General features: G+C 38.3%; 1 protein-coding gene across 1 annotated transcript; it reads right to left on the bottom strand.

Moving 5' to 3' along the window:
• Positions 1-1,375: 1,375 nt before the first annotated feature.
• On the bottom strand, positions 1,376-22,694 carry LOC106033005 (protein zyg-11 homolog B). Its single transcript, XM_048061927.2, has 14 exons — positions 22,673-22,694; positions 17,113-17,278; positions 13,886-14,640; positions 11,513-11,653; positions 10,012-10,188; positions 8,411-8,475; positions 7,616-7,715; positions 7,478-7,528; positions 6,691-6,852; positions 6,539-6,586; positions 5,733-5,930; positions 5,591-5,643; positions 4,833-4,930; positions 1,376-2,699 (listed from the first exon to the last, which is right to left on the bottom strand). Exons 1-14 carry the CDS (start codon positions 22,673-22,675, stop codon positions 2,509-2,511), a joined length of 2,208 nt encoding a protein of 735 aa, XP_047917884.1. The 5' UTR covers positions 22,676-22,694; the 3' UTR covers positions 1,376-2,508.
• Positions 22,695-22,895: the final 201 nt, after the last annotated feature.

Here is a 22,895-nt window from a genome sequence, read left to right as displayed (position 1 = left end):
AGCAAATACATTAAAAGTTATCAACATACACTTGCAAAATTCAGCTTACCGTATCAGAAACGGGCACCACTTTGTAACATGATGGTCTTGAATCAAACCACAACTTCACTAGTGCCAAAACCTTAATACTGTGCATGAAGTAGCCTTACCAGACTACACATGTACAAGTTTCCTACGTAAAGGTCTGCAAAGGTAAAGCAGAGTCATTATCTTCAGCCTTAACAAAAAGTTGACAAATGCCACTGGTGAAATACACGAGTTCAGAAGTTGCTTCCAGAATTACTCCACCTTAGCAGGAACTGCTGAAGCTGCCCAGCAATGCGAAGAGACCTTTCTGTAGGCGGCACACACAAGTAAATTGTTAGTTAAGTAGATTTACACCTTGTTGCCATTCATATTTTTCTGCTTAAAAGAGCTCTGCTCACTGTTTGCCTGAAGCATGTGGGAACAAAACAAGGGTATGGAAAATCATCTACAGTCTCTCTGGTTGCAGAATTTCATGAAGAAACATCTTCGCCATCTGGACCGGCACCAGCATCCCATTCATTTTGTGCAGCACATAGTAGCAGCGTTTTAGTTAAGATCCTTCACCAAGTTCTCCTGTTATTAGGAAAGAACAGTGTTGGAAAGAAGAGCTGTCATGTTTATTTTAAATTGTCATGGTACCAGCTGATTTATACGCATTCCATTAACACCACTGCTGACAGGCTGCCTGGGCCACTTCATACAATGGAATTGTCATGGCAGAAGCCCCATAGCAGACATCTCAGAAGGGTGGTGGATAAAAGCTTGCAGGCCATTTTTTCATGTTTTAAACCACCTTCACAATTCAAATTACAATCAATTTCATTTCTTTCTGAATCAAGAAAACACTATATAACCAGATACACATAGGAAAATTATACTAGCCAAATCATACCTTCATACAAACAGCAGTTACACAACATGACACTGGTAAAGGTACTGGATCAGTCCATTTTGAAATTGCTGAAAAACACAATAACTAGATTACTGAAGATTAGAGGTGATATTTTTATTTGAAGAATGAGAATTGGGGAGGGAGAGGAAGGGAAGGAGTTAAAAATAGTAAAATATGGTCATCCTGAAGAAGCCATCTCTCCTAGTAAGCTACCAAACGTAAGTTCTCTTTAAACTGCATCACCAATATATTTACAGAAGAGTCTAAGAATGTCAGTCAGTTGTCATGGAAATACGGACTGTAACCAGATAAACAGAAACAATGTTTGAAATAAAAGTGAATTTGAACCAACATGCAGTTTGCTTCCATCACTTGTATTTTATCAGGCATCCATATGCTGTGCAATACGTTTCATTCAACACATCATTTGAAACCCACAGGTAACCAAGAAAGAAGTGAGTTGTTACAATTAGCATCTTTATGTAAAATTTCACACTTCACAGAACAATGCAATTGACACAGGGTTTACATAGAACATTAGGCATTATTTTGCACTGTGATGACTTGGAAATATTATTCACTGCACAATACTGACAGAATATTTACAGAAAACAGAGCAATCATTAGTCTCTTATAAATAAGGTGACCAAATATCCTGGGCCTCCTATCTCAACATGCGATCCCCCTCGTGATGAGGACAGGTCAGTACTTTGCTCTTACGAGCCTTCTCTTTCCCTACCAGTCTTCCAAAAAGAAAAGAAAGATCCCCCACACAACCAAAAGTAGTCAAACAACGGCAAAATCCCCTTCATGTTATCAAGTTTAAAATCTCAAGCTTAGCTCATTCTTTTAGAACTGTGGTTCCTATCAAATCTGTTTCTATTGCTTTATTTTAGTGAGTTTCCACTTTCCCTGATGCAGTGCTGATCTCAACCTTACTGAGAGCACAGAGGACTCAGGAGAGCTCAACTGCAAAAAGGCATCGTTCTAGCAGCAAGGAAAACAAAAGAACACAGCTTGCAGGCAAAAGGAAAAGGAAGCTGAAGTCCCCATTTGTGTTTAGAAGGATTATGAGACGATGGACATTTTGGTCGCCTTAGTTACAAGTCTCATTTGTAACTTGCATGCATGTACTTTTGTAATCTGTAGAAGTGTTGAATATCACAACCACACACAGCTCTATTCAAACACCGAACTGGTAACCAGTTTTATAAACAGCAATCATAGGGATGCAATAGCTTTCTGTCCCAGAAGTCACAAAACAAGATATTCCTAGGAGTCTTTTTTTTAATTTTTTTTTTTCCTCCAGATGTGCATATTGATCTATTGATCTGTTCGAGTCCCATCTCTTTGTAGCCAGTAGTAACCCTACAGGTATGACCAGCTCAAGCAGTGACCCTTTACAAGTTGCATATGCGGTTGCCATTAAAGTTGACATTCACCAAAGGTTACCATACATGGTTCTGGGTACCACAATTATCGGCAAATCACTTTAATGGTGACCACTATATTACAAGTTACTCCAACTACACACACATCAGAAAGGATTATTACAGAGACAATACTTTACACTCTTATACCTGCAGCTTTCAGTTGGGTTTATTTTGTTGCTGTTTTCTACATGGAGGTGGTCTCCCGTGACGCATAATGTGTTTTTCCAAACTATCTAGGATGGCAATAGCAATCCTCTGGACGTGTGGATCAGTCTGGACGTTTTCCTTGATGTTGTATAAGTGCTGTAAGCCGCCTTCTTCAATTAACATGCTGCAGTACCTGGTAGCTGTAATAAGATAAAAAAGGTAATCCAAAAAAACGTATCTAGGGTGGGAGTAGCAGATATTGTAAACACTGATTCAAATCCACTTTCATCTCCTATGAGGCAGGCAGCATTTAAGACACTTCCTGAAGTCTTGTAGAGTAAATAAGAAACAGGCCCTTTGAAAACATTTTGCCAAATGCTACTTACATTGACTAGTATAGAAAATAGTTTAACTAGGATAAGTTGCTATGAGAGCCTTTTCAAGATAAAATTACACTTTTATTTCCATTTTTGTTACTGCTTTTAAGAAGTCTACATCAGTTGCAGTGTTATCACATGCAGAGATCAGCTATAAAAAGTCACAGCTGTAACGTAACACACAAGCTTCAGAAGCTGTCACAAAAAGGTCACAATGACTGTAATGCAGTCCACAGGGCATGACAGCAGATGTGCTTAACTTCACCATTCACCTAAGTGATGCAACACCTGACCTGTTTAAATGCTGATAATAAACTTTTCACTGGGGATCACATTTGCTGTGGCGCTACTAACATTTTAGGTAAGTTAGCTCACTGAGGTGTGAAACAGGAAAAGGAGAAAAAAAAATGAATGCCATTAATTCCAGACCACTTTTCATTCCCACGTAAAAGAGGAGAGCAAAATAAAATGTATCTCCAATCCAGGATGAAATGTCATCGTGGTGCCAAGCTTAAGAATTTTCCCCATATAAATTTCATATTTCAGAATCAAATAATTTTTCCCTCAGCGTACATTATTACATTTGCTAACAAGCATTTAGTTTCTTTGCAACTTTCTCCAGAAGCTTCTGGCACCAATTGCCATCAGAACTAAACTTTAGGATATATATTCAGGATGTACATATATAAATATATCAGGGCTATACTTTTTTGATCTCAAATCGGGCATATGTCACCCAGTTATTCACAGCCTTTGCATTCTACAGTGCAGTTACTCACTGTCAGTACAAACCTCTGTGGCATGTTGAAAGCTCAGAGGTTAGGGCAGCACAAAATAAACGCTAAAAATAAATAGAACAAATAAGACTATACCGAGCTAACAGAGCTGAGGCACAAAGAGGGGAAGAAAGCTTGCTTTAATTTCATTAAGACAGGATTAAGGTGTCTTAATGAAAAACTGTTATTCAAAGTCTGACGACTAAAACAGCTTTGTCAGAACAGTCCTACTTCACCATAGGAAAAGTCCTTATGGGCCTCGGGACAGAGTACCCTAAGAACATCTCTTTACAGTTCTGAGCTCTATAAAGAGCAGAAAAAACATATTTTATGTGCAGTTATATATCATGCCATGTTATTGCTTGGTCCTGAATAGATGCATTTTCACTGTAAAAACAGTGATTTATGGGACAGGGATAAACAAGCATTGAGATACTGCTGTCGGGAAGATTAAAACACTGGCACAGAAAATATTTTTAATACTGCAGAGGAAAGCTGCTTTATACATGGTAGAAGTTAATGAAAATATACATACTTGTGTCATCTACATTTATTTTTTTTAAAAGTCATTAAAAAGTCAGGAAGGTTTGTCCAGCCTTACCCTTTAGGTATGCTCAGGGGACCAGGGGACTTATTTCCTTCCCCAATGCTTGTGCATTTCATCATGCACTACTACCAAAGCATTTTAAAAAGAAGATGCTGGTGTTCTCATTTTGCAGATGGGAAAAGCAGATTAAGAAATAGTCCTTCATGTAACAGCAAGTTATTGCAAAAAGGCGATTAGGGACTGGGATTACCTAAAACTTCTGTTCTCGTGGTAAGAGATAGCTACCTGCTGTAATCCTTGTTCTCGTTTAATTTGGAAGTAGTTTGTTGCCCATTACTAATATTGACATTTCTGAATAAAAATACCTGTGCAAGCTGCAAATGTAGTTAATCTTAACATGTCTACATTCTGGAATTAATACTGTGCATTTAACAGTAAAATTCCATTAAATAAAATAGATTTATATAGCTTTTATAATTTTCTTTTCCTGCCGCATTTAGTAAAAGCCTCAGTGTAGTTTCTCCAAAGGATCAGGAATGAAAATCATAGGAATTCCTATTATTCCCACTTCATTCTAATGATTGATATGCTAGGAAATAACAATTTTAAGGGTAATTTTATCTTAATACATACGATTTTTGCTGCAGACGTGCTGCATGGCCCACACTGCCCATAACTGGACACCAGGTGTCATGAAACAGCCAAGTAGTGGAAAAAATGGATTAAAAGACCTATTTTTAAAAAAGAGAAAGAGAGAGAGCAGCATCTCAATCAGCATCTCACTTTGCTACCAGATATTACTTTTTCTTCACAGATCACATGTTGTCTACTCATTCACTGACAAATGTAACTGGGACAGACATTTGATAAACTGGAGTTTTAGATGTAAAAAGTGACTACCTTTTGATGTTTAAGACAATAACCAGCAAAAATATAGATAGCGGATACATGGTATTCTTTTACCATTGCATTTAGATGCCTCTTACACATTAAAAATAGGAGTAAACAGCGTAAATAATGATTAAATGGACAGTAATTATCTAGTTGTACTTTTTGGCCTCAAGTCCCTTTATCTAGGACAGACAGTGCTAACCCAGTGCACGCCAATATAATCTTAGTGGTTAATCTTTGTGTTTAAGTCCTTTAGACGTGGATGTGAACATCTTTAATAGAAATGCAGGCAGAACAACATTACATTTATCTTTCACAGGAGTCCCTACCCTTCTTTGGTCAGAAAAGGAAAACCAGCATGCTGTGTATTTTGAGCTGATAGGCATTTTTCTGCTGGACAAAACCACGTCTGGCTAGCAGCTCACTTTGCTTCAGAACAAGTTTTAAACTTAGTTCAATTCTACTGTATTTTCCAAACTCTAAGTCAAGACAATAGTTACCTGTAAGCCACCATCTCACACTCTGGAGTCGGCCAGTTCAAAATGGCAGAATGCTGCAAAATACAGAACAAAGAACTGTCAATGTTAAATACAAACATACAAAAATAGAAGAGCACGATAAACTGCACCGTCATTTCAGTACCAGCTGTTCGAGGAGAGAGGTCCTCTGGCTGCGACTTAATGTCCAGGCTTGCTCTCCTCGAGATATTAAATGAGCAATAATCCCTGCTGCAAAATAGCTGACTTCCACCTCCACGCTGTGCAATAATTTACTGATGTGGTCTATAAAGTCTTTCCACATTAATTCAGAATGGAGTTCTTTAACTTCTGCTATATTATTCTGGAGGGGAGGGAAACAGAGGGGAAGGAAAAAAAAAGAAAATATTATCAGGGAGATGAACATACGAATTTGAACTACATAGTGTATGTAAACACGTATAAACACCAGGATGAGGTCTTCATATGTTCAGGTGACAGTCAGATACCAAAATGCTACTTCTGTTTTTAAAACTTTTCCAGTTTAATGCAGAAATTTGCCTTAGAATACAGAAGTTTTCTCCTAAGTAATTTTGGGCCATTAACATGCAGATTACACTAACTTAAAGGCTACTTTTAACATTTCTCAAACACGGTCAATTTCAGTAAACTTCACCAGGTGCACAATTCTGAATTCCATTAATTTTCAATTAACTTTTGCATTTAGACATACATGAAGCCTCACTCACTGCCCTTTCATAAAAGCTTTTTGTTTAGTGTAATCATCAATTTCAACACAATCAGTGCTTTTGGAGAATTGACAAAACAGTCTGAAACAACGTCACTTGTGAATAATGAACACTCTCAAGATTAAATTAATGTAAAAACATTAGACAAATTTTCAGATTAACATGGGGAAAAAAAAAGATCAAATTTTAACAATACAGATTTCAGACTTTTCGTTTGTCTCACCAGAAGTCCAAGAACTTTCTGTTGGATGGATGATTCCGATGGAAAAGACTGTGGAAAAAAAGAAACTATATGTAACTGTTTATGCTTATTACTGAAACAATTTTAATTATAAACCTTGTCTGACAATCCGCAGGGAGAACTGTACTACTCACCTCTAAGACTCTCATGAAAAGTTCTAGTCCTTGATTTTCAATGAAGTGCCGACACGTTGTTGGAGATTCATCAGTGAGGTTCCAAAGCGCACTCAGTGTGAACTTGAGAGTAGTATCTACAAGATTCTGATTTGTTTTCTGCTTAACTATTTGTAAAAGTTGCTGGAAAAAACAAACAAACAAAATGAAATCCTAGTTATGATTGTATAATCAAAAAGCATATTGGCTCCTCTGCTTGTTTCTGTGCAGACTTGGGTAATGCAAACTGCATTTATAAGCAGAATAAAGACCTAAACTATAAAGACACAAACTATACAAAATAAAATTGCTATTAAACCTTTTTTCCCCGCTTTTGAACATGATTGCATGCTTGAGTAATTCCTCTTTTTTCACCATAATTACATGTGTGATATGTATGTATGATTACTGATGGACACTGACAGCACTAACAATTTATTTCAAATATTCTTTTCAAGGATCTTTAGGCTTATAGAATGAATTTGAAGCCAAGAATTTATTGCTATTTTACTTCATATTAACTGTATCAAGTTTTCCCAGTTTGGCTTCTTTTCATCTATGCTATTATGTCTCATAACCATTGTGCCTGATATCATCTCTAGCAAATTCTCTAGCCTTTTCTGTTCCAAAGAACTTGCAGATGAATACAGGTTAATGTGTTCTTAGAATTCTATCTACTTATTTTTGTTTTATATCTTTAGGAATACTGTCAGCATGCATAGCTCAAGAGGATGGTATTTTTTTACTGTCAAGAAAGTATTTGACTTACCCTAACAATGAAAAGCTCTGCACCAAGTTGGGCTGTTTGCTCTGTCGAAAGCTATAAATAAATAAAACCATCATCAACGCTTTTTTTAAATATACTTTAGAAATACTATCTGATCATTTCAAAGTTTAAATTTTGTACCTTTGCAGCAAGAATGGAAATTATGGCTACAGCCATCCTTTGCATATTTTGATCTTCATGATTACACAGCCACTGCATAACAAGTTTGGCTGCTTCAAATCTGAAAGTTAAACATAAGTTTTGTTTTCTCAAGTCTTGTAAGTCTTAACAAAAGAAAGATATACACAGAAGACACTTCAGATAGAAATGCATGCAAGACCAAAGAAACCAGAAGTGTGCCTTGTATCAAAAAGGTAGAAATACATCAGGAAATTACATGTATTGCATGAACCTCGGTCATCTTCAAGCTGTTTGCTTAGGATATCTTACTTCTATTATACATCAAAGTGCACAGGAATTACTTCCAAAGAAGGAAGAAAAATTTGACACAATATTCTGAAACAGCAGACCAACATACTTAAAAGCCTTTGAGCAAAACATCCAAGTAGAAAAGTATCGGCAAAAAACAATCCCACAGTCCCCCAGAGAAATTCTGACTTCTGTTACACGATTAGTGGTAGACCTATGCAGGTGAAGCAAAAAATACCCGCATACCAGAGGTTTTTATTACAGACCTACAGTCAAAACTATTGTGTATTACAGGCCCAAAATACCACAGGCCACACGAATTAACACATTAGAATGATTTAAACTGGGAAAACTGAGACCAGAAACAAACCCTGTGGTCATCAAGTCTCTAGAGCATCCATGACTTTCCAAAGACCAAGAAATCATAAACATACCTAAGTATTAAAAAAACAACAGAGAAAAATATTCTGCAATGCTACAGCTCATTTTAACTGACATAAAACTTGCCTGTTAAATGGAACATCCTGAAGGATTCTGTCACTGCACAGTGAAAGAAGACAATTCTTCTGCAGCTATAAGAAATGAAAAAGAATGATTACAGAGACACATTTCAGAATACCTTCTTGCTATGAATCATTAAACATATTTCCACAAGCAAAATGATCATAACTAAAAAAAGAGTCAGTTTAACGGAAAAAAAGAACTTTAGGGTAAAATTATTCCTTCACCATGGGGCAAACACTCTCCTCACTGAGAAGATACCATAAAATTCTGTTTGGGCTTTGATTCTAATCTTTTGTCAAATAATAAGGAAGAAGTTTGATTTAAAGCTTTACAACCAACTTTTTACTCTTGATTAATATCTCATGTACAGGCTTGCTAAAGATGTCTCCTTCAAGTTAGGTCAGTAACAAATTAAAAGGCAGGCAAATATACCAATACAGACAGCAGACTGTATGACAACTTTGCACCTAAATAAATCTCTTTCCTCTTATATTTAAGTTTATGCACATACAAAATGAATTAAGCAGTTCTGAAAACACTACATTTTTCTTCAAACCTGTATCTCAAACAGAGAAGGAGGGCTAGCTGAATATTCAAGCCCCATTAAAGTTGAATGTGGAAGTAGGAATAAATAAATAAATAAAACACTACACACACACACAAAAAAAAAAACAAAACACCACGATACTTTCAGACACTGACCAGAACATTTGGTAGGACATATATATAACTGTAGCTATAACTCTTGATATCTAAGGAAACCCTATGCAAGATACCAAATGAAGGCTCATTTACCTCCTATGATTTAACCTTAAAAATTGACGTTTTCAATACTGTGATTTTGGGCAAGTATCACTATGTCACTCAACACTGCCCAAACAGATGAGACTTTTCCTAGCGCTAGTAATATGGCATGCTATGTTATTGTTAACAGTAGCTGGATCAACGATAAAACTCTCAGACAACTCCAGCCACACTGCAGATCACTCAAAACCTTGCTTAGTAACTAGACACAATGGATTTCCACATTGACTCTTTGAAGGAAGTGTGATCCTTCAACACATCATCCGTTCTTTATTAAGCAAAAACCTTTAAATAATCTTAAGGAAATAATTTGTATCCACATATCCAAAGTTTGCCTGAAGAGATGTTTGTTTTTAAAATAGGACAGTATAACCACTGTGCATTTCTGCTTAATCCTGCCTGATAATGGTTTTGTTAGGGTAAAAATCATAGTTTTGCCAGATATCCAACATCACCTCTTGGTTTCCATTTTGCCACATGCAAGGAAACATTCACTCTTCTCAGCAAGATCGCCTCTAACGACGACCAACTCACCCAACAGTATTTTCTACTTTATTTGCAAGTTTAATTTCATGAAAGTCTTTTTGAGAAGCCACATTATGGTAACATTGATTCTATTAAGTACAGTCCTATAGGGCAGGAAGAACAAAAGGAAGTAATATTTACTTAAATCCTGCACAAATGGATCTATATGAGTACTTGCTTACAGCTGCTCTTGAGGTCATGAGATGTGGAGAAATCTCTCTTAAGATCCACAATACAGAGAAACCTACAGAAAATAAAGAAATTTCATCTTTTACCTGTTGATGATTTGGAAAATGTTCCATGGCCTTCAGAAGCAAGTGAGTGACATCAGCCAGAAGTCGCACAGGCATGCCCGCTGCTAAGTCTTGCTTGGTTAGGTTAAAGACACACGCACTTGCTGCTAACTGCACAGGCAAATTCAGGGGGTGATTTCTCATTCCAATAACCACAAGCTGAAATGCAAGAGTTTTACCCACATTACTTACATACACGTTTGTGCACATACCTCAAGAGCAATCCACTGTTGCTTCAGGCCACGACGATGACTAACTTCTGCCTCCTCTTTACTTAAATGAAAAAACTCATCTGGTATGATTTTAATTCTCAGAAAGAACATTTCCTTCTGCTCAATGACTGAAAGCTGACAACTTCTATTTCTCCAAGTCCTTTTGCACTGTCTGCAGCAGCCCCTCAGAGGAGATCATAGAATTGCAGAATCAACTAGGTTGGAAAAGACCTTCGAGATCACCAAGTCCAACCATCAACCTGACCTACCAAGTCCCATCACTAAACCACGTCCCTTAGTGCCACGTCCACACCTCTCTTAAATACCTCCAGGGATGGGGGTATTCCCACCACTTCTCTTGGCAGCCCATTCCAATGCTTAACCAACCTCTCTGTGAAGAAAGTCTTCCTCATATCCAGCCTAAACCTCCCCTGATGGAACTTGAGAGCATTTCCTCATGTTCTATCACTTGCCACCTGAAAAAAAAGAGACTGACACCCTCCTCACTGCATCCTCCCTTCAGGTAATTGTAGAAAATGATGAGGTCTCCCCACAGACTCCTCTTCTCCAGACAATCCCAATTCCCTCAGCTACTTCTTCTAAGTCTTTGTTTTCTAGTCCATTCACAAGCTTTGTTGCTCTTTTCTGCACACACTCGAGCAACTCAACACCATTCTTGTAGTGAGGGGCCCAAAACTTAACACAATATTCAATGTTATTCTAGCAACATAAAGCCAATTCCTAGAATGGGTTTCTAAGGAAGTTTCAGGAATTGCCACTAGTTAGAGCCCAATGTATGACTCTAACAATTATTTGTTCATTTGTTCATGCTACCAAACTGGAAGATGGCAGTGGTGAGAAATATCCCTTCCCTATTATTGTTCTTTTGTACGTACCAGCAGAAGGCATGGTTGTACATGGGGAATAAAACCAGACAAACCTTTGATTTGACCCAAGATAGATATGTTCTAAAGACCTAATTCAGCACCTGAAGAAAACTTCAAATCATTCAAAACTACTAATGATGCTAATAAATTTAGACACTAAATTAGTGCAAACCAATTTTAGGTAACATAAAACACTATTAGGGCATCACCTCCATCATTAACTCATTGTTAATTTTTATCCATCATTAAAAATTTTAGCCTTAAAAATCACAACGGAAGTGTAAAAGTTTAAAAATAATTTTTAACGGGGTTTTGGGGATGGCCTCTTTACAATCAGTTCAGGAAACAATGCAAGACCTTCTCATCAAGACTATATTATTTTACCTTTAAAATTTCAGGCTTTGTTTTTTCCATCACATGTGTCAAGCTGAATAAATGAAAGAGTGCTTCTCTCACAAAGAAGGCCCGTTCACTGTAACGCTTCAGTGCTTCAGAAATCTGAGTCTCATTTGCTTCTCCTGACACCTACAAACAGAGGAATCATCTTTAGTTCAAGATATCATCATTTACTTTAAGAATTTTGTTCACAAAATTGCAAAGCCACAGTTTCAAAAGTGCTGATGTTTCAGCCAAAGCCTTGAGTAAGCAAATGATTACATTATCTGCCCATATTAATCCAGAACTATGTGATCTTCAAACATTCTTTGTAAAGGATCCCCTTTATAAGACAGAATTAGGTTTCAGACACCACTATAAGCACATCCATATGAAACCACTAAGTAAAAGTAGCACTTTGTGACTAACAAAAACTGCTTATGAAACAGCAAATGCCTAAAAGTAGTATACGAAACTGAATGCTCTGTCAAATAAACTGACAAACATATTTTAGCTGATATCTTTCGCTCAGGGTTCTAGCTCTGCCAATAAAAAATATTTCCATTTTTTGTCTACATCAGGTTTCCTATAAGCTAGATCTGTAGCAATACCTTTCCAGCACTGTATTAAAGAACTAACTCATATGCGCTGCAAAAGAAAACATTCTTTAAAAGTTTTAACATGGATTTAAAGTCTGCTAACACTAAACTAATTTAGGTGAATAGTGCATTAGAAGCTACTGACTGTTGACTAATATAAGCTTAAGTTTAGAATACTAAATCAGCAACTAGCTGAAAATTTTTCCACCTCTCAACCTACTGCATCTTCCATTTTACTGTATTTAACCTACTTTGTATCTGCATGTTGTGTAACCGTAGGCTTGTTCCTCAGTCCTACTACTTTTAGAATCATTGCTGCAAACACTGTTTTTTGGTTTTAATTCTCAGGGAAGCACACGGAACTTGTTCTACCTAATTTGTCACGTAAGGGAAAGCAAACGTTCACAGATGCAAGTGTCACTTTTCATGCATCTTGTATCATATGGAACCAAATTTTTCATAACTTGCTAGACCAGGAAGATATTACAGCCTTGAGAGAAGTGATACCATCTCGGACTTTGGTTTATGCTCTCTACCAACTAGAGCAGGGCAATCATATTTACTGACACGTTCTGCAGCCAGTTATATGCTACATGAAGAATTCCACTCAGCTTCATGGTTTCAACTACAATGTTTGTCTCGTGTTTAATCTCTCAAGAACTTTCTATAGCCAAATGATATAGGACTGCTGTAAAGATAACAATATTTTACTTTGACTGACTCCACAAGGGTTGTGTCCTGACTGTTCTTTAGTAGTATCGAGACTAAACAGACGAATAGTTCAGTACAGTCACTAATGAATTCCAGGTCACAAAGTAAAAAAGAAGAAAAAAAGACTGTACCTTTTCATAGCACAGTCATAGCATGTATTCTATACAGCTAATGCCTATTTCTAAGGATTATATTGAATTATTTAATACCAAATTTGAGGTTTCATTTCTTGATGCCATACACCGATCACGTCAAATGGGAACTTGCTTTCTCCAACAAATCTTTCAGCATTCATACGCACTGCTGTCAGCTGTGACAACCAGGTACACAGGAGACTTGGCCATTAACAATTGTCAAAAGTTCCAGGTAAAAATTATTATTAAAAAATTGTCATTGCTGTGTTATCTAATTTGCATATAACAAGGGCATTCTAACTTTTTTTAACTGAATTGCAAAACTCAACTTGCTTAGGAGACATATGGCCACATTATGCAAACTCTTCCTCGTTCCCTCTGCAGTTCCCTTTCGCGACCTCCATAAGACCTTTCAAGACCTTCAAAAGACCTTTCAAGGTAGGCAGAAATATTGTAATCAGGAAATAGAAGAGGTGATGGAACACAACAGCAGCTCAGTTATTAAGTTTTATTGTATCTGCTGTGTTAATCATGAACTGCTCAAAGTTTATGCAAATTGTAACTCTCCCTCTTACATATTGCTGCCTTATGCTAGACACTGGGCTGGAAACCCAAGAATATTATTCCAGTAAATGACTTGACTAGACCTAGTTCAGCTGTCTTAGATCTAGTAGGTTAAATCAGGACTCGATGCTCACTAAAATGGCACAGAAAATAGATGTTGTGTTTTTTTTTTTTACAATAGTATTATTTAAATCTAGCAGTTTCTGTTCCAGAATTAAGTAGGAATTGGACATGAAGTCACTAATTACAACTCACAGTTAAAATACTAACTTACAGCCTCCTTCTGAAACACCTACATATATTTATTACAAATAATTAGTTCTATTTTTCCTGAACATTCTAATTTTTCAGCAAAATTAATTCTCCCACTTAACCTTTAGATTTCCTTCTCCTGTTAGGAATTCTGAGTAGCCGGCATCAGTAGCTAGCAGTCCTACAAACTGCATTGTTGGCCGTTGCTGGATAAATGCTTCTACTGCCTTATCTGTAACATGCTTCCTTCCAGAAATGTCCAGAGACACGAGGTTAGGCAAGATATCTTTCTGTTCCAGCAAACGAAGTGCTATGTCTGATGTGAACTGTTTGTCATCTGAAATATCAAGGTGATTCAGATATTTTAGTTCTCTTATAACATCCAGAATCTGCGTTGTGGTCATTTTCAAGCATTTCAGGTGGTGCATGGTCAAAGATTTCAGTCGGTCTTTGCAGGTGAGGAGTGCTGTTATGTCAGTAACAGAGGTGTTGGATATATCCAGACTTTCTAACCTAGGGAGCGATGCAACATCTGCCAAGTCCTCATTGTAGAACAGAACATTGGTAATACTTAATGCACGAAGCCCAGACAGTTGACTGAAGCACCTCTCGTATGGGTCTTCCAAAGAAAGAGTTAGTGAGTTCAGCACAAGGCATTGAAGGTTTTGTTGGATCCATTTATTGCTGCCAAGTCCGCTTATAATGTCCGTGATTGTTATATCTGCATTCACCCCAGTAGCATCAAGTTCTACTAGCTTGTGATGGCAGAACGCTTTCCGGAAAGCCACGGCAGAGATTTTGGCTTTGCGGATACAAGCTCGTTTCAAACGCATTTGGTTGCCTCGGAAGATGCCCACAGTTCCATCATTCAGAAGCCCTGTTGGAAAACAGCATTAGTGTTTGCTTCTAGCATCATACACCACTATTATGAGCCCAAAGGGAAACAAGTAAGAAGTGTTAACAGAGATTAATTGCAAAATAGGATATTCTCGGATCACTATGCTGCTGAATTTTTTATTTGAGCTTCTGCTTTTGCGATTATGATCTCACTTTTGGATAATCTCAGGTCAAAGAATAGGACAGCTAAATTAAGACGTACTGGATACACAATGCACGTTTCGGTCAGAAGACAGAACACACAACAAAATAAAATGTAGCTATAATTTGAAAACATTCAGTCTACAGCCTGCATTTTCTGAATTTTCTCACTGCAACTGGTTAGAAACGTGCTAAAAACTAAATTTCAAATTTTCTTGAAGTTTTTCTTCCCTGGTCACAGTTCTGTTAACCTCAACATAGTGCCAGCAATTAATGATCCACTTCCATCTTGCTTTAACTCAACTGAATACTATAGCATTCGACTGAATTTATAGGTAGGATCAATACACTATACTAAGCTGATTAAGTTATTTTATATGTCCTTCATGAAGAAGGTAGGAGTGTTGCTCAGAAACAAGCTAAATGTGAGAAAGAAACCTAGAAAGTGTTTCAAAGAGGAGAAACAGGAGGACAAGAGTGGGAAGGAGAGAAAGACAGCAGTGAAAAAAGGAAATACAATAGCCTCGTTTGAGATTATTATCTTCTGCTCTGTAGCAAGATGACTGCGTAAGTAGTCTTTTCCTGCAGCATACTGACAAAACACTAACTGAAAAATTTAGTTCCATGCACAGGATTATCTGAAATACATCAGAAACACCAAGATATCTTATTTTTGTCTCATCAATAGAGTGATTACTAATTTATAAAAAGCCCTGAGAGAAGGCTATGGGTACACAAGCATACACACAGAAGAAGTAGGAAGTACACGTCCTTCTAATTTTGCTCCAGAGGGTTATAAATGCCAATGTCCCCGGTTTGCATCTTCAGGCACAATGAAGATTGTAAAGACATTGAGAACACAATATATTTGAATAAAAGCATCATTGCCACTACAGTCTGTCTAGATTTAAGTCATGAGCTAGTAATTGCCTCTGTGATGAAGTTAAATTAATATTAAGATTTGCAGACCTTTCTAAAGAACATTTCAGACCAGGTAACATGTATCTTTTGTAGAGAAAGCGAACATATAATATGAGACAATTTGTACTCAGGAAAAAAAATAAAGTGCAATAAATAAATATAATTTGGTTCAAATATAACTAAATTACTTATCAAATATAACTAAATTACTTAGTAATTTTTGCTAATCTTTTTAATTACGGATCAAGTCAGGCTCTCCCACTGACCTACCTTTGCCACACACCATTTATCTAGAATCCACTTTTTTTTTTTCTTTTTTCTTTGACTTCCTGCACTCTGACACAGTGTTTGTGACGTTTCTGTGTCTGAAACTGCCCTCGTCACTGCTAGTACTGGTAATACATTTCTGTTCCTTGAATCCGATTTCTTGGGACTACTCTAAATAACTACTTATCAGAAAGTAATGCATGCTGAAGATGGAGAGGTTTGGGGAGTTGCATGTTTTGTTTTGTTGTTTTGGTTTTTTTTTAGGACTATCTCTTCTGTTACACTCAGCTGGCAACAGCTGGAGGGAACTACAACACCAGTATCTGGACAAAGGCAGCCAGCCACATCTGCACCTACAGGATAGGGCTCTTGGTGTGTTTAAAGCAATTTTTCCAGTGTCACGTCTCATCTCTAAAGTCTGCAGAAATCGGTCTCCTGGCTCTTCTGTAGGATATTCTATACATTCACTGTCCTCATGCCAAGAAGCTTTTAATGACACATACTTAACATTTTCCTTTGTCATGCTTAAAAGTAAGCAAACAAGATGGCAGGTCTCTCTTCAAAAGCCTGACAAAACATACTAGGCCTGTAGTAACACATAAGAACACCACAAGGTGCTTTTCATACCTTTTATGCTAGTCTTGAAACTGACTGCCTTTTAGCAAAGAATTCCACTGCAAGAAAAGTACTAAAAGCAATGAAAAACTATTTTAATGAAAAATCAGAAGATTATTTCATAGTTTAATTGTATGGACACATAGTAAAGAGAACGTAATTCAGTTAATTGGTCTGCAGGAGATACTGAAATATGTGAGCACTGCTAGAAGTAGAATTAAATCTTTTAAAAAGTGATTGAAAGGTCTGTTAAAGAATGCTCACTTAAAAGAATATTTAATTAAAATCATAAACATGGGACAAAGAACTTTTGATTCAGAACTATCTATCCAGCAACATCCAGCTGAACCTGTGGCAAAACCAAAATAACAGAAATTCTCTATTCAGAGATTAAGGAACACATTTTAAATAGCTCCAACATCAGACTCTACTAGAAAACACACCCTAGCTGCAGTGCCACATTCCAGTAAAATATTTTCCACCGATGACCCACAAATAATTGTTTTACCATGAAATGCCATCGTCTGCAGCAATCGATCAGCCACTTCTTGAGGAAACATTCCTGGCTCCTGCAGGCACAGTGTTCCATCTTGCCTTTCTGTGCAGAACTTCTCTAGGTTAGCAGTAAGGAAATTCAAACAGATGTCAAGCAAAGAATAGGGAGAAGCTTCCTCCTGTCGTATGCAAAACACAATGAAACAAAGGCGATTTAGTCAAATCATTTTGCTGTCTATGTCTCCAACATTCCTCCACAACGTTATTTTTGGTTAAATCATTATTTTTTGTTAGTCTGACTCACATTTGAACGGGCAAATATTATACACGAGATGCTCTCCTTAGAACCGCAGTAAACTTGTGAGTTGGGTCACACAACACAAGACCTGCCAAACTGGGGGGCAGCCTCCTCCCACGGTCACCCCGAGAGCCACAGCCAGTCTGTCTGCTGTACGTAAATCCTGCCTGCGTTCACTGGGCAATAAAAGTATTTTCCCAATTTCTGATGACAGAATTTGAATTTATGACATTTGCTGGTAATTAATCGATCAAGACAGACTGAAAGAACTATTGTTTTAATCAAACATTACTTCTTGATATAATTGCTTTTAATCTTCCATTTAAATCTACCCACACTAGAAGTCTACCACAAACTTACATTAGGAATGTAGATAAATCTCATGTATGGTTAGGAGCAATTTCTGATACTGAAAAGTGCAGCTAAAGCTTCGGATCAAAAAAAAAAGAAAACTCAAAGATCCAAATTTTGTGCTGCAATGAAATAACAATTATTGCAGTATTCTTTCTGATAAAAGATACCATTTTCCACCCCTTTTTATGATAAGGACCTGGAAATTATCTATAGAGAACATTGGGCACAATGGGGACAAGGCAGAATATAAACTTCACATTTTCCTTCAGAGAGAGATTGCATATTGACACATGAAAATCTCAACTTTTTTTTTTGGTCGGTTGGTTTGGTTGTTTGGGTTTTTTTATTTATTTATTATTATTATTATTTTTTATTCAGCGCCTAATAATAGCTTACTGTTTTCAGTCTCCCAGATTAATCAACATAAAGAATGACTCGCAGCCCTGTGAATCATCCGCAGCGCTACACAAAAGAAGGCTGAGTGACTGGTACATACTCCCCCGGATAATTTTGAAAATAACAGCATCAACTCTTGCCACATCTCATCTGTAGGAAGAATTGTAGCTTGCCTTTGATACTGAAAGTTCTGGATAATTTCACCTTTCTTTGCTAGTTCATTTAACTTCTCTTCTGTTGCTTCACTTGCCTAATATTCTCATAGCAAAAGTAGAGAAATAGATAAAAGGTTATGTAGAAGAAATATAAAGAAAATGACAGAAATACATCTTCTAAAATAAGGTGCACCTATTTAGGGTAGGGCTGGAATGGAGCTTATCTTTAATGAATCGTGAACTGCCAACAAAGAGAGACTGCAGTTTAATAGCTCCTGAAGACTTAAGTACAGGTTTGGGAACTAAAAACTCCAAATTATTCAAATACAAGCTCTTTCTGCAGCTTTTGACATGCAACTTCCACCCCTTTGACTTGATTTCACTAAGCGCTTAAATTCTGCTCAACTTGATTGTTAAATATTATTGTTGAAGAAACAGGAGTTATTTTGTGATGTGACTTGCTCCCTTTACCAGAAAACAGCAATTTTGGCTGCCTCCCACCATAAACTGATATGAAGAGGAGGGACAGAATTTGGAGTTGTTAACATCTTTTGTTTCTTTACAATGTGCAATAATGCCTGAAATGCTTCTAGAGAGAAAAAAAAATGGTTATTTTAAAATAATATATTTTTTTTAAGGAATAGAGAAAGTATTTTTTCTAAGCTGAAATTAATACACATGGCAAGGACCTATAAGACAGCTGCCGATTCAAACAAAAATCAGAATCCTTATTCAAAAGCATATGAAAATTATTCTCACTTAAGCAAAGACAGCCTCGTCTCTCATTAGCTCTTGTGCTTCTAATCTGATGCTTAAACATGACAAAAACCAGAATACAGGCTCTGTTCATTCCTTCTGGCACTGTTGCATAATTTCTGCCAGAAAAGCTAAAACACTTCCATATATCAGTGAGCAAACTCCGATGAGAATTTTTAGCCATGCAGATAGGCTGCTAGCATATGACTCAGACAGCTATTTTTTCAGCCTATACCTCTAGCTAGCCAATCTAACCTGGAGATATTGTTTATTTTTTTGTAATAAAATAATCACTTTAGAAGTCCATGCAGGACTCCCCTCTAGCTATAAAGGGCCAAAATCCACAAGCAGGGATCAGTCACACTTGGAACAGCAGAGTACCACTTCTATCGACCTCACTTACACCAGCTGCAGGAGACGTTTGTAACACTTCTTCAACATGTTGCAAAAGACTTACCAAACACACCTAGCAAAGGCTCTGGAGGTAACCTGGACAGTCAGGGGAAACATTTTTTACCTGCATCTAATAATATCCCTTGACAAGCACCATAAAAGTAATTTCCTAGGTTGTCTGCTACTGAAGTAGAATAGCTTGAATGCAACCTGCAAACCTTTCCGTGAGCAAGTGGCACTCCTTTTCTTAACTTCTTACTTTGAGAGAATATTGCCCAGTTAAGGAGCTCATAATAAAAGCCTGCAGTTGTATTTGAACACCTACAGGAGTACGATTTCAGTGTTTCCCTTCTTTACTTATGCTTTTGAATGTCAGCTTGAAAACAAAGCTGGCAGTTGTTTTTCAGTTCATTTCACTTTCTGGTTATTTCAATTTCAAATACTTCAATTGAATGCTGTAAATATGTGTCAACTACAGCTCAAGATTACTGTATTTCGTAAGGATCATTCAGAACCATTTCAGTAGAACTTTTACTGTCTAGATTTGACATTTTCATGGCCATCTTAACCATCTGATGTTCCCACATACATAACGGTTTCTTTCATTCCATCAGACTAACTCGAGTGACCAGACTAAAGTCTCCAAAAGACAGGATTATGTGTTATATGACACAAGGCTGGGTGCCTTCATTCCTTTTACTAATATATGTTTTAGCTAATGTGACACATCTAAAGTCAACTAGCTTATGGAATAGTACTGGTAATGGAATAGTTGGGGATGGGATTTTTAATGCTTTTTTCTTTAAAATTTCTTTTAAAATCTTCCAAAAAAAAAAAAAGAAGATAACTTTGTAAGTGCTTAATAAAACCAAGGCAAACAAACAAACAAAGAGGTGGGGGGAAGGAGAGTAAAGCACATGGCCATTGGCATCTAGCAGTAATCCAATACACTAGCAGACTGAAATGCAATCCCACCCCTAATATGGCATTACCTAGTTCAGCTTATAGTGTACGTCACTAGTACAGTTGGAAAGGTTCTCACAAATAACACAATTCTTCATACTTTCTTTTAAAAACTCTTTGTATTGACATTAACTATTGCCAGACTATATCTACCTCTATATTTCAAAATGCAGTTACGAAGGAAAAGAAGAGCTTAAAGGGACATATTGAAGTACCTAGAATAAATTAGAGAATCTTAAGCCCAACTTTATGCCTAGATTAATTGAGTAGGAGTACCCAGACAAAATCCTGTTCTTTCAGAAGAGCATCATCATGCAACCACCTGCTTATACAACAGTAACAAAAAAGAGACAGATTTAACTGATGTTTCCCATCAGTAATTGCAATCTAACTTTGCAGGAAAACTAAATCCCACTGCTGTGTGGGCCTTTTTCACTATAGGCATTGTGATGATCCTACCAACTCCAGCCTGAAAGATCCAGTTCTTTCTAGCTTTGTGTCTCAGTCATTAAAAATCAAATCTTCCCCCCAGCCCCCCAGGTAGCTTTTGATCAGTTTCCCCTCAGTAAACCCGTATAAAGCCTTGGAAGACAGACTACAATTTCAGCTGCAGGAGAACTATTTCTAAGTCTCCAATTTTTGCACCCAATTACTGACTCAGTATGACAAGACTCAAGTGCAAGAGGTCACTGTATGCTCTGCCAGGCCCATCTGCTTTTCTTCCCTGAAAGCTCAAGGAAGGAGACGGGGGTACAGGATAAGGGACTTTTCAAATAGTGGCAATTATTTCTCTCAAGAAGTTAGCAGGACAATAAATGGTAGCAGAGCCTTGGTTTTTAGCCCTAAAGATTTACTTTCTTAAAATGAACATGCCTAAAATGACCAAGAAATACTAGCAGCTCAATAACATTCCTCAGAATTCTCCTGAGCACTAATAAGGGCGGTGAAAAATAAACAGATGGTTCAGTGATTTATGCTACGAAAAATGCTCGAGGATTATCCTACTTAAATTAACAGAATGAAACAAAATTAGGCAATTTATTAACCAGACTCACCGAATGATTATGCACAAAACTCAAATTTATTATTTTCATTAATTATTCTGGCACAAGTGGGATCATACTGATTAAAGTTGCTAGCGATACAAAGTTGGCAGAGGCCACAAGGCATCTAAAATTAAATAGTGCCACATTAAAGCTACATAATAAGACCACGTACTCGAAAACTAATATAAAGAACTTCCGATACGAGTTCATCAATTAGAAATGACTGGAGAGAACCTGAAGGGTTCGCTTAACCACAAGGAAACACAGGCAGCCAAAGAAGGTATCAGGAGAAGCATCAAGCAAAAATACGGAACTGTTATGCCATTTTCAAGGCACTAGCAGATCTCGTGGGGCCATTTATGTTAAGAGATATCTACACCACCTCAGTTTGAACCTAACAGCTACCAGAATATGCTGGGGGGGAAAAAGCATGTTGGGAGGAGGAGGCAAAACCAGCTTATTAGCCTCACAGATCAAAAGGTGAGAGAAGATATGAACGCTGCCTGGAAATGTGGCATAGGAAGGAACAAAGGTATGAAGGTGATGCACAATGCCGGCACGACAACAAAGGTGCATAGAGTCGCCATGAATCAGAGTTTTGCCACAGGTTTAAATGTCGGCACCCAGCTCCCAAAGAACCAAACTCGCAGTCCTCTGAAGACAACAACAGGCACAGGGGGTACCTACTTTTAAAATAAAGATCAAAAGCTTACTTAGGCGACTAAGTTATGCTTTTATTAACTACGGTCTATTAGACAGCCCAGGAGGTTCCTGGTGGTGTTTCAAAAGCAAATATGCACACTCATCTCCCGAGCAGGGAGCAGCACCACGCACGGCCTGCCTGTAACAGAGGGGCTGCCTTCTCCCTCCGCCAGCTGCAGCAGAGCCGTACCGGGCCGAGCCGGGCCGGGCCGGGCCGGGCCGGGCCCGAGCTCTGGGGCCGGCCGCGGGTGCCCCTGTCACGGCCGCTGCCGGCGGCGCCCCTCAGCGGCGGGGCGGGACGGGGGCTGCAGGCGCTCGCGCTCAGGGTCTCGCGCCCGCTCCGGCCAACGGCCGCGGCCGCCTGAGGGAGCCGGGCGGCCATACCGGCCCCTCGCCCGCTGCCCCAGCACCTCAGCACCCCGCCGCCGGCAGCCAGCACCCCGGGGCAACCCACCTGCCCCGCCGAGGGACGGCGGCCCCCTTCCCCTCCCCTCAGCGCCCCTCACTCACCATCGCGGCGCTGGGTGCCGGAGGCGAGCGCCCAGCCAGCCGGGTACCGCAGCTTGCGGCTGCCTCTTTTTTTTTTTTTCTTCCCTTTCCACCCCCCTCCCGGTGCTTGCTCCCCCCCCCGACCTGGAAGTGAATGCAGCGCCGGACCCGCCTCCCTTAAAGCAGCCGCAGCGGGCAGAGGACAGCCAGCCCTGCTCTGCGAACGGCAGGGCCAGCGCCGGGG

Source organism: Anser cygnoides, chromosome 8, assembly GCF_040182565.1.
Source record: "Anser cygnoides isolate HZ-2024a breed goose chromosome 8, Taihu_goose_T2T_genome, whole genome shotgun sequence".
Lineage (NCBI taxonomy): Eukaryota > Metazoa > Chordata > Aves > Anseriformes > Anatidae > Anser > Anser cygnoides.
This window is presented reverse-complemented; position numbering and strand designations above follow the sequence as displayed.